We start from the raw sequence: 17,044 nt of genomic DNA on the forward strand, positions 1-17,044 counted from the left end.
CTCTTCTTTTATCTTTGAGCAGATCATGGCGGAGTACACCTCTTTGCTCAGCGACCTGTCTGAAAACATAACCAACGAGGACTTGGAGCAGCTCAAGTCAGCCTGCAAGGAGGACATCCCTGAAGACCAGAGCAACAACATCACCTCCTCCAAGGAGTGGTTCAGCTACCTGGAGAAGAACGACAAGCTTGCCCAAGGTGAAAAAGCTCAGATTCCAGAATTCTTACAGTGAACGCCTTGTTTCTGTGATTTAACTTCAACTTTGTTAAACCAAACCCTTCCTAATGCAGATAACTTGTCTTACATCGAGCACATCTTCGAGATCTCTCGGCGGCCAGACCTGCTGACCAGGGTGATAGAGTACCGCACCACTGTGCTCAAGATCTCCGAGGACGACGAGATCGACACCAAGCTCACACGTATCCCCTCCGCCAAGAAATACAAAGGTAAGCACATTCTGGAAGCATGGATTCAACAATGTGAGAAACAAGTTAGACGTTTCTGGGACTGGTTTCTTGAGACCTGTCCTGTTTTTGAGTTTTACTTTTTCTCATCTTCTTTCCTCCTTTGTCCTTCTGTCCGGGATCCGCAAATTGATTCCAGCAAAGCACCTTGAAGGGCATCTCTGTTCCTGAAATACACACAGAGAAGGGACAGAGAATCTCTGGCATAAGTCTGTTTCAAATGCACAACACCTAATGGTGATGTGGCAAAAAAAAATCCTGGCTTGTAAATTAGATTTAAAGTCTATGTGTAAAGTAAATCAGTCGCCACGGTGTCTGGCATAATAAAATATAGAGGCAGGCTGAAAGTGGCCAATGCTAGCTGTTGCAGCTGTGTCCCAAATATCAAATTGGCTTTTATTTGAAATAATGGGTTTCCTACAAAAGATTTAATTTATTTAAGCACCTGTTACCCTTGCGTCCTATGCTTGTAGCTCCATCCAGGAGGACAAAGATGCAAAGAGCAAAGTTGAGTATTATCAAACTGAGAGATGAGAGAAGCAGCAGTCTTCCAAACATGGCTGATGTCTGCCCTCTCATGGTTAAACAAAGCAATCGCAAGAATTATTTTGTGGTTTTTGTTTTTTGTTTAATAAGTTTCCAAAGTAAACTTCCTCCAAGCTATGCTGATCATTATTATGTGAAAACCCTGTTCTAAATAAATGAAAGCAGATGGAGTTATTTAAAAAATGTGAAAGGAAAGGAACTTCGTCTGGTGACAGAAGAAAATCTGTGTAGTGCGAAATCTTTTCTCAACATTTATTGTGAAATTGCAAACTTCTCACTTTTCTTGTGTTATTCCATGAACAGTGACAGAAAAAGTACTCAAACAATGTACTTAAGACTTGTTTATTGTCTATATTGACAACTTTCTTTCTCTGTCTCCTCTCTCCAACACACTCACATCTGGAAAAATAAAGACATCATCCGCCAGCCCTCTGAAGATGAAATCATCAAGTTGGCACCTCCTCCTAAAAAGGCATGAGGTCAATGTCCGGAGTCCCAATCTTGGCACCTTGATTTGTTCCACTTCCGGCACTCAGATCATCTAACCAAACATTTTCCATCAGTCCTGTTAACCCACCTCAGTCTCCCCGACACCACCTCCAGACATATACACACACATACACATGCATCGCTCCCTACCATCCCCTGCCTCCTTAGGTACCACAAATGACACTGGACCACGCAAGACGCTGTCAACAGCGTCAACCAATCAGATCGTAGCGACGCAGCCCCTTCCCCAGCTGAGGGGGGATGGGAAGTTGCGGAAAAAAAAAAGAGAGAAAAAAAAAAAAAGACACTTCAAGATAAAATGTGGAGATGGACCAACATAGTATGTGTGTGAGGAGAACACTGAAGTCTGTCCTGGATGCTGAGTGGGTCAGTTCTGAATGAGTGTTTCGTGACGTTGCGTGTCCATGTCGTTTGAAGGTCGCTAAGCATGAAACAAAAACTAGGCTAACCCATGATGAAGCAGAAATTACAGACCCTGTGTCTGAGTAAAATAAAAAACTTACAAGGCTATATTTTATTCTGAAATTCTTAAAAAAAACCTACAGAACTTAAAATATGAAATTACATTTGTGGGAATAAGTGCAGTGATTATGTCACTGCAACTTATATTTTGTCTTTGCAAATTTATCTAAATTTAACTTGATTGTACAACATAGCCAAACTTTTAAGACCATATTAATATTTGAGCACTAAAACAACTAAGTGCTTTAGATGATAGAAAACACTGTCAGAAGATAACCACCAGGTAAGGCTCAATGGTTGAAAAACAAAACAAAATCTTACACATTGTCGGGTTTTTTTTTGTGAAGGTGCTTGTGTTAGCTTGTAGCTAGCTTAATAAATATTCGAGTCTGTTTGTGTTAAGAGGAATAGTCTAGATGCCAAACTCACATCTGTCGATTAGCCAAAAGTTAGCATTAGTGCTAAACTTGAACAAAGATCGAGTCGTTTTTGCCTCCCTGTTCCAAGACAGTAAGCTGAGCTAAGCTAACTTCTTCAAGCGAGCTGCAAGGGAGCGTCGGTTTCCTAATATCAGAGGGTGACTCACGGGAAAATATGTCTCCACAAATCTAGTTGTTCCTTACTGCGTCATTAGGTTCACCGAGTTACTTGAAGCTAAATGCTAATGTCAAATTTTATCAATGGAAGAGTCTCTGTTCCCCCAAGGCTCTGAGCGTTCCCATCACCCTAACATGATTAACGAGGTCATGCTTCAAGAGCAAGAAACATGTCGAATATTTTAGTGAAACATATTTAAAATTGCCGATATTTGCCTTTAGCTTGTAGTCACTTCAAAGAGTTATTTACAGGAGATATTTAGCTGTAACATTTATTTCTTCGCAATGGAAGATCCCTTTTTGTTGGGAACTTTTCATTATTGGGACCAGTCAGAGTGAATGTTCTTTTTAGGGACAGGTTAGAGATGTAAATAAATAATATATTCCAAGAACATATAGTAGAAGTAATATAATGATCCACAGTTTATGCTCTTTGGGGCAAACTCTAGCTCTAGCAAGAACCACATATAGGTTCAGTTAGTGTAGCTAGTTTCAATAAAAAGTTCAGCTAATCCCAAACCATCTAACATCTCTTTGTAAGCAAAGAGAAGTTGGGCTACATCATCCCTACGTACATTTTGGGAGAGTTGGACATTGTATGTTGGTTTTCTCGTTATGTAGCCTGTTTTAAGCATCTTTGTTATCGTATTTGTCGTTCAGAAAACAATAGACCAGTGTATTTTGAAAGACTACTCAAGGCTTCTGAGAGGAAAAATAAAAAATAAAATCAGTTTTACGTGATCATTCAAATTCCTTACTCAAACTTCAACGGTCCCTATAATGCACACAGCGGCTCATTATCGGACCACGCCATTTCCGCCATGCACCGACACGAAAAGAAAAGCTAGCAGACTGTTGAATCTAAACTTTAATGACCACTCTTCTGAACACTGTGTATCTTTTCTCCCATGACAAAGCCTTAGCAGAGTTTTTGCGTTTACTCCCCCTGAATTTTTATTCTTTTTTTTTTTTTTCTCCACAACTGTGAGCATTCAGGCGTGTGAAAAGTAGCGACGGGCGTCGGCGGCACACGCGTTAGGTCAATCAAAGCAGCTCTCCATTTTAAAGAGAGCTGTGTGACTTTTCTTTTTCTTTGTAAAGATTTGCTAAGGACTTCAGTGTTGGCGAGTACAGAATGTGTGTGGTCTATTTTGTTTGTCGTCCTCAAAGCTGTGGGATTTGAAACTGAGGTATCGAGATCTTTCAGTTGTAATGACTAGTTATTTACCCGAGCACTGACTCGCTTGTATTCCTTTGCCACTATGCTCCAATTCAACCCTAGTGCCAACGATCGAGACGTTTCGTTTGGATCACGGTTTGTGTGATCTGTTTTTGTTTTTACTTTATATAGCTTGACTTGTATTGTATTGCTGGACAGATTTGTATCCTATGCATCAATGTCTGTAAGAAAAAAAAACCTTCACAAACTACAATTTTACAGAATGAAATCTTTTCTTTGTCCTTCGCAGGACCTGCTTTGTATTAAATTTGCATGATCTCTTTGCAAAGTAGATTTGACTTTTGGCCGTAGAAACTTGACAATACACACCTTTAGAAAGAGAAAGGGGCAATAGCTGGAAACTGGGGTAAAAACAAACCTTTTTTATGTTTTGGCACTGAATATTACTTTTGCTGCATTCCTTCATCCATTTAATTTTTCCAATACTTCACATTTCAATAACTATCAGTTGTTAGTAATATATTTTTGCTATTTATGCCTATTATTACGTATAAAATTTGGTCTCATGGCATTAAATTGAGAAAATGTATCGTTTCACTTTGACTGTTGACTAAGACAATGCATAATTTAGATCATTTTAACGTTTTTTGGAGGGGCGTGGGGTAAGTTAATTGTCACCAGTTTGTATCTGTGTTTGTTGCCATTCTTCTCGTATTCACAAATAACCACATCATACCTTTGTGTAACAAATGCATGTCGGCGTATTTGTCTTGGTATTGTGAAAAAGTTATAACAACAATTACCAAAAAGGCTAAAAATATTTCTTTGCAACATCCCAAATGTGGACTATGTGTTAAAAATAGCATGTTGAACATATTGAGGTGTCAAATTGATTTTTTTTCTATCCCAGTTTCCAGGCTTGCCCTTGCTTGACCAAACACTCGGTGAATTGGTGTTAGGTCTTCTTTGAATTGGAGCTTTTGAACACAAAGTGAATCCGTCTCACAGGGTAGCAATGACCTCTGCATAACGCTAATTCCCAGTGTTACAATGCACGCCGCTGCCTTGGCTAAATGTCGAACTGCCAGTTCTGTTGAGCAAGTTTGGCTATTTGTACAAACCATACCAAAAGACAGATTTATCTTTGCATGCGTTTCCAATATTTGACATAATGTCATTAAAAGAGGTTAGGGGCCAATGATTTTACCCTCTTTTATTTGAAGTAGATTTTGAATACCAGCTTGTGAATTTCAATGTGTGATTTCTTTTTTTGTTTTTTGCTTTTCTCTTCTCTCCCAAATAGAATTTCAATTAGCTGTGGACTAAACAACTGTTTTGTTTTGGGGGTTTTTGTATAGATTTTGCAAATCTCTTGCTGCCTCATGGTATCCCGATGACCGCTTTGGTTTGAACATGTTTTAAAACCGCGTTTCCGTCAAAATGTGGCTATGCTGAGCTTTTTTTTGTTGTCGTTGTTTTTCCCGAAGATTACTTTCACCAAGTAAGCTATTCATGGGAGATCCTAAAAGGCAGCTCCCATGAACAGCGCAGTCCCTCCGACTTTTAACACAACGCAAGTCACATTTTTGACGTAGCTTAGCTTATTTTCTGTGTAGCCATTGGCGCATAATATCAACATATCAGCCACAGATGATGTCAAATTTGGATTTCCATGTACAAATTACATATCAGTTCGGTAAATGCTGCAAAAGTATAAGCCTATTGTGTTTAAGGTGAATACATAATTAGAACCAATGTGTGAGGCAAACATGCTTCGGACGTATTTAGCATGTGATGCTAACAGTCGACTAAAATCCATTCCAATATTTTCCCTCAAAAAATTACAGTTTTTTTTTCTTTACATTTTAATTGGTTGTAAATATGTATTTTGGATGTATGTCGCAATGTTTGTTTTTAAATTGATTAATTTATTTAATGCCTATATATTGTTTTTACATGTCTTGATTTTGTTTTACTAACTGGAAACATGTCAAAGGGTTGGTTAAAAACCATTTTGACCTTGTATTAATTTCTATCTTCATTTATGATTTGCTGTTTCAGCTTTGGGTGATGGTTTTTCAAAGGTAAAAAAAACAACAAAAAAAAAAAAGAAATACGTAGTATTCATTTATTTGTATTTTCCAATGTGTAACTTTATGTTCAAATGTGTTGTATTTTGATGAGATGTGTCGTGGTCACTGCTTGTACATTTTTTTTTTATTCAGTTTCCAAATCATGACAAAAATATGAAGGTTTTGGCTAAAGTTAGTACTTTGGTCGTTGCTAGCATGTTAGTTCGAAAAAAGGGGAAGAAGTCTCAAACTGTTGAAACTAAGCTATCTAAATCACTCCTATTGGTGTCACAGGATAAAACTATTAAGGTGGAAACGAGCAAAATTGATTTTAATTGAAGTAAACTCAAAACTAAATATGCTACACATCTAGCTAGGAACATATTTTAAGCACAATAGCTAGCTAGCTTGATGAAATCGTTGAGTGGAGTATGTGAGCTAAATCTTTTAAATCAAGGATTTAAGCAACAAAAATAACAAATGCTAACAAAGTTGTCCTTTTATTACCCTTTTCTATTACTTACAAATTACTAGTTCATTTGTTAACACCATAACTTTTTAATGTGCTGTTCAGGGTGTTTTTTTCATTTGCTGCTTTATGGCTCAAGGTAGATAGATGTTAGTGACTAGTCGAAGGGTGTGTGTTTGAGGTGAAGAGGAGGTAGCTGTAAGCCGAAATGAGTCGAGTAAGTAGTTAGAGTTGTGGGGAAAAAATATTTAAGATGTAAGCTGAGCAACATGTGAATATTTGTAACATAAAAGACATCAATTTGTGCAAATATTTACAGTTGGCACTATGAAGTGAAAATGTCACAATGCAATCTTTGTAGATGTATAATTTATTTCTTAACCCGACTGTCACTGTAATAAGTGCTGGTTGAAGCTGCACAGTAACAAACTAGTGTTGTTTTTTTTTTCTTTTCTTTTCAAAGCAGTATTATTAAATATCGTATTACCTGCACACGTTGCAGGCAGCTGGGCTGAACGGACGTAGACGCACGTGGCCGACATTTACCAAATGTCCCGTTGTTCATGGGAAACGGTCTCGGTTTCCGGTCAGTCTGTGGCTGAAGCTGAGAGGCGCGAGGGCGTGCGTTTTTGCGACAGAGTAAGAAGAAGCTACTTTGAAGTGATGTAGTTTAGCGCTTTTCGTTTTAAGCTCGTCGTTGTGTCGGGCTCGGAGGGTTCACGTAAGGCTGGAAACATTCCTGTGGCGGGATTTAGGGCTTTGACGGCAGCCTTACTGTTTTTAAAAATGTGAGTTTTTGTGTGCGGACAGAACCCCTGTGACAGCATCACTTATGTGTATTTTTGTTGTACTCGAGAAAATGAGAAATGTTTTGGGTTGAGCAAGGTTTTTTTTTTTTTTAATCTCTATAATCTCATTCAGTTTGCTTATTTCTCTCGTTTCCTGCTTGCCCGTTTCGTGAATTGCGTCGCCCTCAAATGACGTAGTAAGCGGCAGTCCGTCTTGTCCTCTCATGTTAGTTAGAACTGAACATTCCTAAAAATAAAAGGTAGCCCCGTAGACGTGCTGCTGTTCAACGTCGTACACAACTGACTTGGTTTGAGACAATAAAATGACCCAGCTCTTTCCCAGCGTTATTAACACAGGTGTGCTTAATTTCCAAGCTAACGAGGAGCGATACTGCGTTAGTTATTCGTTCACGTTCCGCTTACATAACCGCGTTAGACGCCATCGGCTCGATGCTGTTACAAGTTTTCTGTTAGAGTGCCCTCTGCTGGGGGTGAGAAGTACTTCAGGATCATGTTGCAGTGATCGTATTAGATAAGAGGGGAAAAATAATCATGTGGCTTTTTCTTTTCTTTTTTTTGTCATGATTTATGAGACTGAACTGAAATTATGCCATTTTTGTCATTGTGCTAAAATGAATATAAATATTATATATTAAAATATATTTGCTAACCAAAGTTGTTCCTGGTGGATCTTTTATTATTAATGTAGCTGAGAGGATACTGTACGTACAGAAAGCTGAGTACAGTAGAAACCTGATGAAATGAGACCTCCAAAGTTTCATTAGGATTGACTTGCATTGAGAAAAATATTTATTAGTAAAGGTCTATATTGTTTCACAGATGTTGCATCAATTTCCCCAGTCCAAAATTCATGACATGAACACCACAACCTTTTAAACCAGTCAAGTAAAGTTGCACATGTCGGTAACAACAGCATTCACAGTGATTTACTATGTTATATTTATGGTGTAGCCAATTGTGAAACAAGCACATCTTTGTTAAATGCAATCAAAATCACCAATAGTATATAAAATGCATTTAAGATATATTGCTCTATGTTACAGATGCTTTTAATCAAATTGAACTCTAAAGTTGGGTTTCAGCTTTGGTTAGTAGGAGCTCAGTATGTCAGCAGTTTTGCAGTTTTCTTGAAGTTCCAGATTTTTGGTGCATAGAAACTGAACGCAAATATGGACTTGACATCTTGCATCGATTATAACATAAAATAAAAACATCGTTATATTGGTGTTCTATCATTACAGGAACACAAAACTACATGAATCGATGCAGAACGACAATTTAGACAACAGGTTTAGTTGTTCATTTTTTGTCTTGTGTATTTAGTCCAGTGTTAGTTCTTCCTCTTTGGTTTCCCTCAGTTCACTTCCTCTCCCCTCGCAGCTGTTCCACATTCCCCTTGCAAAGTTACCTTTGCTCGTTTTAGCCATTGTCAAGGTTACGTTCTTTTATTTTGGTAACTTTCTTGTCAAGGTATCTATGGTAACTGAATGCAGTTCTACCTGAAAAGGTTAACCGCAATAAACAGAAAAGTTTAGCAGAAAAACAGGCAGAAGGATAAATATCAATTAAATTGCAGCTTCAGTCGACAAGGGAACAAGGTCAGTAACTGGGCTTGAAGTTTGTTTGAGAACCTGAAAATATTTATGGAAAAATCTGTGATTGATTGCATTAATGACAGGAATTGTACTGATATGAGTTGGTGAATGATAAGGATGGCTTTAACACATCATCTGCTCTGACCTCGTAAAAATTGACTGGATGCCACAATCATGATTAACTCAACTGGATCCAACGTCATAGTCAAGATTCTCCCAGATTCATGGCCTTCGTCCATGAATCCACGAAGGCCGGGTGTCTGCAGCTTTAGATCCGAGTCTGGGGAATGTTTTGAAGGCGGAGCTGAATCCTGACGGGTTGGGGAAAATCCGAGATAAGGCTGCATGAACTGAGGAAGGTTTCCTCTTTAAGTGAAACAAAAGAGAAAGTGGAAAAAAACAACTGCGTGTCAGATTCAGATTGATATTTACCTCCCTCCCCCCCCCAAAAATAAAATCTTTAAAATCTTGAACGAAAAAGAGTCAGACTGACTGAAGTTAATCCATCCTGAACTCTCACCAGACAATGATGTAAATCTAGATTTTGAATTCGGGCACAGAGTTGTCCTTAATTGTTTACATCATGGAGCGCTACGGCATCTCTATAGTGATGTCTTAGACCAGAGTTCCCGAAATCTATTCCTCGAGGGTTGGGCGTTCCCCTGGCCCAACACGCCTGAATCAAATGGCTTAGTTACATCCTCAGTGTTGGTCAAGTTCTCCTGCTAATGACCTTATTATCGGACTCAGGTGTGTTAATGCTGAGACACAGGAGACCAGCCCTCATGAAGAAAAAAATAACCGGCCAAAATAGATCACATTACACCCGTCATTACCGACTCTCTACTTCTCAATGAACAGAATTAAAAAACCGAAAACTTAAAAAAAACAATTGTAAAGCCCTGAATGGCCTTGAGTCTAAAAACATTTCAGCTGCTCAACTCCCAAAGCATTAAGAGGCTTTTCCGCACATGCGCTATCTCCCCCAAAAATGTACTATACAGTCATAATTTTTATATACTTGAGTATTGTGTCACAGAAATGCCCAAATAGTAGTGGAATTCATTGTACGAGCTTATTATTTTCATATAAAGTGCATCACAATACATGCATTATAGAAACAAATGGAGAGAAAAAGAGAACAGAAAAAGCATTTGCCGCCCCCTGCTCCCTCAAAATTGCTGCCCTGGGCTACTGCCCCCGTCGGCCGGGACTCGGACAACGAATGAATTCATACAAGCGGTAATGTCTTTATATGTGTCCTATGAGGGACACGGCAATACTTTTCTGCCATACACACCAATGAAAAACAAAACACTCCCTGTTAGCAAAAGAGGCGCAATAATTTGATTAGCAAATATGCTGCATTCAAAGCATGTAGGAACAAATCTAACTGACTCACTAACCTGTGCCACTTGTTTTTGTTCATTATGGGTTTCACTAGAAATGAAAGTGGAACAATTCGTTTGTGCTTTTTGTTTCTTTTGTAAAGGAGCCCAGTTTTGCAATATAAATCTTACAGCTTTCCGAACATAGCGTGGAGGTGATTCAATTGTTTTGCTGATTTCATTTTCTATTTTTCCTCTGAAATGACCGTCATCAGAGTGGCTGACACTCCCTTTGCATACCAGCCGTGTCAGACTCGCAGCAGTACCTTCCCCAAGTGGGTTCTGGTTTCATTTCTGCTCTGCTGTCAGAGGGAAGAGGCATCGACTTCACGGAGGCAGACAGAGGCAGACACTCAGAAAAGGTAAGAACAACTTGATACATTTTCACATCTTCTAAAAGCAACCTCTGATTATGTCTAATGAGCCTGGCACCAGAGAGTATATTACATTTATCCATTTAAAAGGCTTATCTTGGCAACAGATCAGTGCAGGATTTAACTCGGGATTATGTAGTTTGGCAGTAATCAGATGAAAGAGTGTTAGACTTAAAGCATCAAAGGCCCAACCGCTTTTATCTGATGTAGTTGGACTGGACTCTCTTTACTTCACGAGATTTTACTACATATAACCCTTTGTTTGGTGTGTGGTATACCTTTATTTATTTTTTTATTGTAATCTGGGCTTTGAGCCAAAAGAAATGCAATCCAAAATTCTAGTTCAATAAAAAAAAAAAGCAGGCTAAATGGAGTCATAGGAAAAGAAAGTCAAACATTTACATCTTCTAGTATTATCAACACAAAACATAAAGGTTCTAGTTTTTACCAGGATTCAAAATGATCTAAAGCCAACCCACCAGGGACGAAATCCACAGATTAAAAATATCAATTATAGCCTAAGATCTGTTCCAGACAGAAAGTCTGCTAGCTTAAACAGCTAGCTTGAACAACTAGCAGACACTCAGCTAAGAAAAGCATCCGTCCATGCACTGCTTGACCGCTTCTCCCTGCAGGGCTTTGGGGGTAGCTGGTGCGTGTCTCCAGCGGTCATTGGGTTTCAGGTGGGTTCAGTTCTGGACAGATGACCAGTCCACCACAGGGCAACACAGAGACACAGGAGACCAATGAAGCTAACCGTCATGTCTTTAGAGACAGTAGAGGAAGCTGGAGGACCCAGAGAGAACACCACAAAGTTATTGCTATAATGCAGCAGCGCCACCTGCTGAGTCACCATGCAGTTCATCGAAGTAAAGCATAACATCTAAAGTTTAGGAGAAGGATACTTTATTGGAAGATTGGTGATCGGCTGAGAACCCCACTGTTGACAACTCAGCGACTTTTTATTTTTATTTTTATATATTTAGCAACATTTCAAACAAAAACAAATCTGTATCAGCCAAAATCAGCTCAGGCTTTTTACAACTCAGCGTCGAGGAGACACTTTCTGTGAATTGGCATGGTATCAACAAACTGAATTTAATAGAAAAGTTCCCTGTAAAAGACCATTGATGTGTGTGGCCTGCAGACAGAGCTCTTTGTGAGCACGTATTATGAAATCGTAAAGGTTTGTCGAGGTATTTTTCAGTTTTTATGAGTCATGGCTTCCTGTCGATCTCATGTTTGTTGAAAAGTCATTTCAGTCCAGAACTGGAGGAACATTTGGGCCTTCAAACTTGAATAATGTACTCTTTACTATATTATTTTCTCTTATGTATGTAAGAAAACCACATAAAGCACCTGATAATTTAACTAGTGAAGTTCAAGAACCTTTTCTTCATGATGTTTTGGTTTTTGTATGGAGAACATTTCTGCTGAACACTTGAAATTTGCGAGTGCAAAACTTTGTCCTCTGGTCACCATTTGTTTTACAAGATCCTTTGTTCCTGGGATTCTATCAGAGTTGATTTTATATGTTATGTTAGTACCGTCAGATATGACACAGCTATTTAAACAAACAGTAAAGTTAATTATCGACTTCTAGCTCTATGGAGCAATTCCTCCAAGGTCTTAAAAGAGACGATATTAAAGAAAATGGGATGTATTTTCCTTGACCTTCGACACCCAAAAATGAGAACAAAGTAGAAATTAGATCAAGAGGGTTGCTCAAACTAGCAAGATTGAACAGAGACATTTTAGAGACGCAACTTATATCTGATATTCTCTCTCGGCCATGCCAGCTGCTTTATGACAAGAAATGAACATGTCAACATAAAAACACTTTGGTACATAAGCATAAATTGGTATTTTTATTTCTTAAGTGACGGATGTTACATTTGATTCATTTTGAAAATCATAGACATCCTTTAGTTGTGTTTTTGGATGGTGAATTAAAGGTCTAACTGTTAAAAGGCACCTGGCGATAAATACGAACAAATCGATAATCATCGATTATGTTCACGTTGCATTTCAGCCCAAAAACTAAACGGTCCAGTGAATCAGACATAGATGTGATCTACATGTTGTGGATTGGATGACAAAATGTTTATTTGTGACTGCAGAGTCTCTCCGCCTCATTCATTAATTATTTAATCCTAAATGGGTTGGGCAGAAACGTTCCTCCAATTCAAAAGTGGGGCAGCTATTCGATTCCCTGATTAGAGTAATAGGGTACCAGAGCTCATGTTAGCTTCCATACAGTCTGGAAGCTATATATATATATATATATATATATATATATATATATATATATATATATATATATATATATATATATATATATATATATATATATATATTAACAGTTGTATAATTGTGTTTAATTTCTTTACTTTGTTAGCATTCAGTAAAATACATTATGTTAAATAATTCAGGATCTGCCAGTATTCAGTTTTATTCATTTTGAATATGCTTCTAAGGTTTTGTACACAGATAGCCCGGTTTTTATTAAAAAAAATATGTCCGTCACATTGATTTGAAGTGTTGGAAAGTTTTCTCAAATCTTCATTTTGGTGACATAAGTAATCATTTTTAGTGATATAAATCAGTTTGGATGTGACTGAAACATAAAAATGCATTATTTCCCCCAGATCTCTGGCTATGTGTGGACTGGGCCTGAGGAAGAAACAAAGTTCCTATTGAGATCAGGTGAAATATAACAAAAGCAATATCTGCTTTAAGGCTGTTTTGTTTTGCAGTTTCACAAATCTTGCATGTCTCTCATCTACAGGTGAACCAGGCAAAAATGTCCAGAAAAACAGCACTGCCCACGTCTGTAGGCAAAACACTTTTTTCGGAAGAAATCAGAGATTACTTCACTGTTCTGGATGTCATTTACGCAGATCAGTTTGAAGAAGAGTCCATAGACCGAGAAACTGCTGAACAAGCAGAAGAGAAGTTTCTCAGAGGAGCAACACCTGAATGGTTAAACTTTCACATTGGTGATCTCGCGGGCATGGGATCGGGATCTGCATTCATCAAAAGAGACGGGTATAAAAGACTTGTGCAGCAGATTCACAAGCGGAGAAACTACATCGGAACACCAACAGTTAAACTGCTTCACCAGCAAGGATGTGGGGGAACCACACTGGCCATGCAAGTGCTTTGGGACATGAGAAAAACCCTCAGATGTGCTGTCTTAATGGGCTCCCCTCTGGAGTGCACAAAGATCGCAAAGGAAGTTGTCCACCTTTTCACAGGAGGCAGCAAGGATGACCTCAACACGGTGCTGCTCTTGATAAACGAAGAGTTTGTCTTGGAGCACCTTCAGGACAGCATCATGGCAGAGATCGAAGAACAGCAGATCGACGTCGATATTCCCGTGGTAATTTTATTCATCTGCGTGAGAAGTGACCACGCCGTCCTCAAAGCTGAACACTACAGAAAGCAAGAGGGGTTCAAGAAGGGTCACGACACTGACTACGTCATCCTCAAAAGAACCCTCTCAGACGCCGAGAAGGAAGAACTGGATACCAAAGAGGAAGAGCTCACCCAAAAATATGGAGCCAAAGTCTCCCAGTTCCATGGTTTCAACATACTACACAGTAATTTCTCACGGGATTATGTCCAAGAAGCATGTGCGGTCCTTAACACAGTTGAAAGGAAAAGGAAACCCTTGAAGACCCAACTTTTGTCCTTCCTGTGCTTGCTGAATGCCTATGTACCAGGCTCCTACCTACTAGAGTCTGACTGCTTAGACTTCCTCAGACATGACAACTCCCTGCAGGGCGACCTTTCACTGGTGACCCTTATGCAGCCTTTCAGTCATCTCATCGTCTCTTTCCATCATGACAAAAGGTGTGAGAAAAGAATCCGGATGGCTCATCCAATGATTGCAAAGTACTGCACTGAGCTACTTTCTATTGCAGGAGTGGCCAGAAGTGACACGGCAAGAAACTTCTTGCACCGATTTTGTCCAGATGAGGTTTCTCCATGTCTGCTTGGCTTCATCAAGGACTTACTGACAAAACGAGAGCACAAAAAGGATGGGTCGATCGAAGATTCGGACATGGAGAAATTTTCGACTCTGATTTTACACATTAACGAGATAGAAGACAAAAACCAGAGTGCGTCAGTTCTCAAGGTGGCATCAAAGAAGTTTGACAAGAACTCTTTGTTCCCCCAGGCACTTGCGAGGCTTTGTTATGGAGAACTTGAAGACTTCAAAGAGGCTGAATTTTGGGCAAAAAAGGCAATAGAACGAGACCCCAAAAAATCCTTCATTGCTGACACTTTGGGCCAAGTTCATAAAAACCATCTGAAGAACAAAAGGCTTTCAGTTGAGCCAAGAGAACTGCTGCAGTTGGCCCAGACGGCCATTGAAGCTTTTGAGCATGAAGAAAAACTTGCAGAAGAAGAACACAGAAAAAGTTTGACAGAAGATGAGAAATCTAAAGTCCTGTGGGGTTTAAACACCACGGGGCAATTCGGTTTCCTTCAGGTCTGTAACATTCTCTTTGACCTTCTCGTCATCCAAAATGAGACTTGGAAGGAAGTGCTTACAAAGAATGTGCCGATGGGCTCAGTCCTGGAATCACTTGGGGATAACAAACTCTTCAGGTTCAGGGACCTCATAGAGAATCTCCGGGAGAAAGTCGAGAAAAAAATGGAATTCTTTGACAACTTTCTCATTTATTCACAGTCTATCCTGAAAAAAGACAAAGCTTACGTTTCTAGAGAAGTTTCGGCGTGCTACAAAAAGTATGTTGGAGACTCTGTCCCCGAACACAATGACAAACTCCAGCAGACTTTCCAGAAACTGAAACAGAAACTGGCCTTCACCTCTGCTGGGGTCCTCTCATGTCAAGACCGAACATGCACCTCACACATTGAATATATCATAGAGTGGTGGAGGGAAATTTCACAAGGAACAAATTCCACCACCGACGCTTTTGTCAACTACATACTTGCGCAGATCATGCTTTCAAACAAAAACAAGGCTGTATCCACTCCTGATTATAAAAATGCTTTGAAACTAAAAAAGCCACCGTCCTCTGTCACACAAGCAGAGTATCACCTCCTATCTCTGCTTCTGTCTTGGCCTACAAATGATGAAGACAAACCAGTCCCCCACCTCTATCAGTTAATAAAAAATTTAAGTCATGCTTATGAGCGAGAATACAAGACGATGTTTCGATCAAGATACCTCCGGCCTCTGTTTTTTCTCGGACCAGGCACAAGCCTGAAGAGGTTTGTTCACCGACGGGTTCTTGAGATCTCATGGACCAAAGACGCGCTACAAGAGTCGAACACAAACTGGAAGAACGAGAGCATCTTCACAGAAGACATGGTTAAAGAACAGCTTCTCAAAGTTGAAGGAGTGGTGCGAAATTACAGAGTCTATGTGAGATTCAGAGGCACTGAAGTCGAGGTGGATGCAAACCGAAAGGACTGCCTCTGTAGATCAGGTCACGTCTCCTTCTACCTGGGATTTACCATCAAAGGTCCAATAGCCTTCAGCATTCAGAGAAAATTACTGGCCACTGAGGGTGAGAAAACTATTTACTACAAAAAAAAAAATAAATACTACATATTTTTTTACATTATAGTATATATAGTTCTGAGTTTTCTCTTGTTCTTCATTTTAGGGGACCAAAAAATAAAAACCCCTGACCACGCAGAAGGTAAGGAAATATCATTTGTCCTGACTGTAACTGCTATTTCAAGTGCAGTTGTGATGCTAAGACTGCAGCAATCACTAACATTTGCTCTCCTTCTGAACAAGTGCTGATGTTGTTGTATAATTGCAGCAAGCAGCAATGGAATGACTGAAACGGGTGCTGATGTGGCCTAGTTAAAGACCAAAGCCGAGACCGAGAGGACTGCTGTGGGGACAAAGTCCGAGATCCTTCGGATAAATGGACATGAAGTCAGGAAGAAGAGCGTGAAAACATTTCTCCATTACTTTACATGACACTACAATGACGTCTCTTAAAGGTTGTTATGTAATGCACTGAGTTTTGCATCGTTTGTGATTTTAGACTTTTGTGAAAATTACACTACGTGACATGATTTAGCTTACATAAAAAAAACTTTACTAATTTTTCTTAAATTATTTTTTTTATCACCATAGAGTAAAAAGGGACACTCGCTTTTTATTTTGTCTTGAGTTTACTTCCTGTACACAACTACCATTTTATCAGATGTTCAGTATTAATTCATTTTTTGTGGTTTTTTTTATTTTGTAAAATTTGTTTTGCTTGTTTAAAATTGTTTTTCACACAAAGTAAAATAAAAAATCTCTCTCTATATATATATAAGAATGAAAGCAGGCATCTTAATCATTTAAACAGTGTTCATTTCTTCTGTGTAAAGGGAAAGTTTTCACCAGAGCAGCAGGTCAGATTTGTTGCTACCGTTTCCGCTCATTCAAACTTAAGATTCATTTCCGCTGAGAAGCGAGCGAATTAAAAACACTCATTTAATGTGTGCTGTGGCCTGAGTGCCTTTAAAATGTGATGGAGTTCACTAATAAAAGTCTAAAAGATACGATGCTTGATAAAACAGCATGTCACTTAAACA

General features: G+C 39.0%; 2 protein-coding genes across 2 annotated transcripts in view; both read left to right on the forward strand.

Annotated features, from left to right (window-relative positions):
- Positions 1–7,762, forward strand: part of LOC129378189 (astrocytic phosphoprotein PEA-15) — a 40,833-nt gene extending 33,071 nt beyond the window's left edge. Inside the window, exons 2-4 of the mRNA XM_055058481.1 lie at positions 23–197; positions 291–446; positions 1,424–7,762. Of these exons, the coding sequence (XP_054914456.1) occupies positions 26–197; positions 291–446; positions 1,424–1,488 (393 nt within the window). The 5' untranslated portion in view covers positions 23–25 and the 3' untranslated portion in view covers positions 1,489–7,762. The remainder of the gene's footprint in view (positions 1–22; positions 198–290; positions 447–1,423) is intronic.
- An 818-nt stretch (positions 7,763–8,580) lies between these two features.
- On the forward strand, positions 8,581–16,620 carry sb:cb1081 (sterile alpha motif domain-containing protein 9-like). Its single transcript, XM_055058482.1, has 6 exons — positions 8,581–8,706; positions 10,307–10,453; positions 13,114–13,171; positions 13,254–16,011; positions 16,111–16,146; positions 16,273–16,620. The coding sequence occupies exons 4-6, from the start codon at positions 13,269–13,271 to the stop codon at positions 16,314–16,316; spliced, it is 2,823 nt and encodes a 940-aa protein (XP_054914457.1). The 5' UTR covers positions 8,581–8,706; positions 10,307–10,453; positions 13,114–13,171; positions 13,254–13,268; the 3' UTR covers positions 16,317–16,620.
- The last annotated feature ends 424 nt before the right edge of the window (positions 16,621–17,044 follow it).

This window comes from Poeciliopsis prolifica, unplaced genomic scaffold, assembly GCF_027474105.1.
Source record: "Poeciliopsis prolifica strain line A6 unplaced genomic scaffold, Auburn_PproV2 SCAFFOLD051, whole genome shotgun sequence".
In the NCBI taxonomy this organism is placed as follows: domain Eukaryota; kingdom Metazoa; phylum Chordata; class Actinopteri; order Cyprinodontiformes; family Poeciliidae; genus Poeciliopsis; species Poeciliopsis prolifica.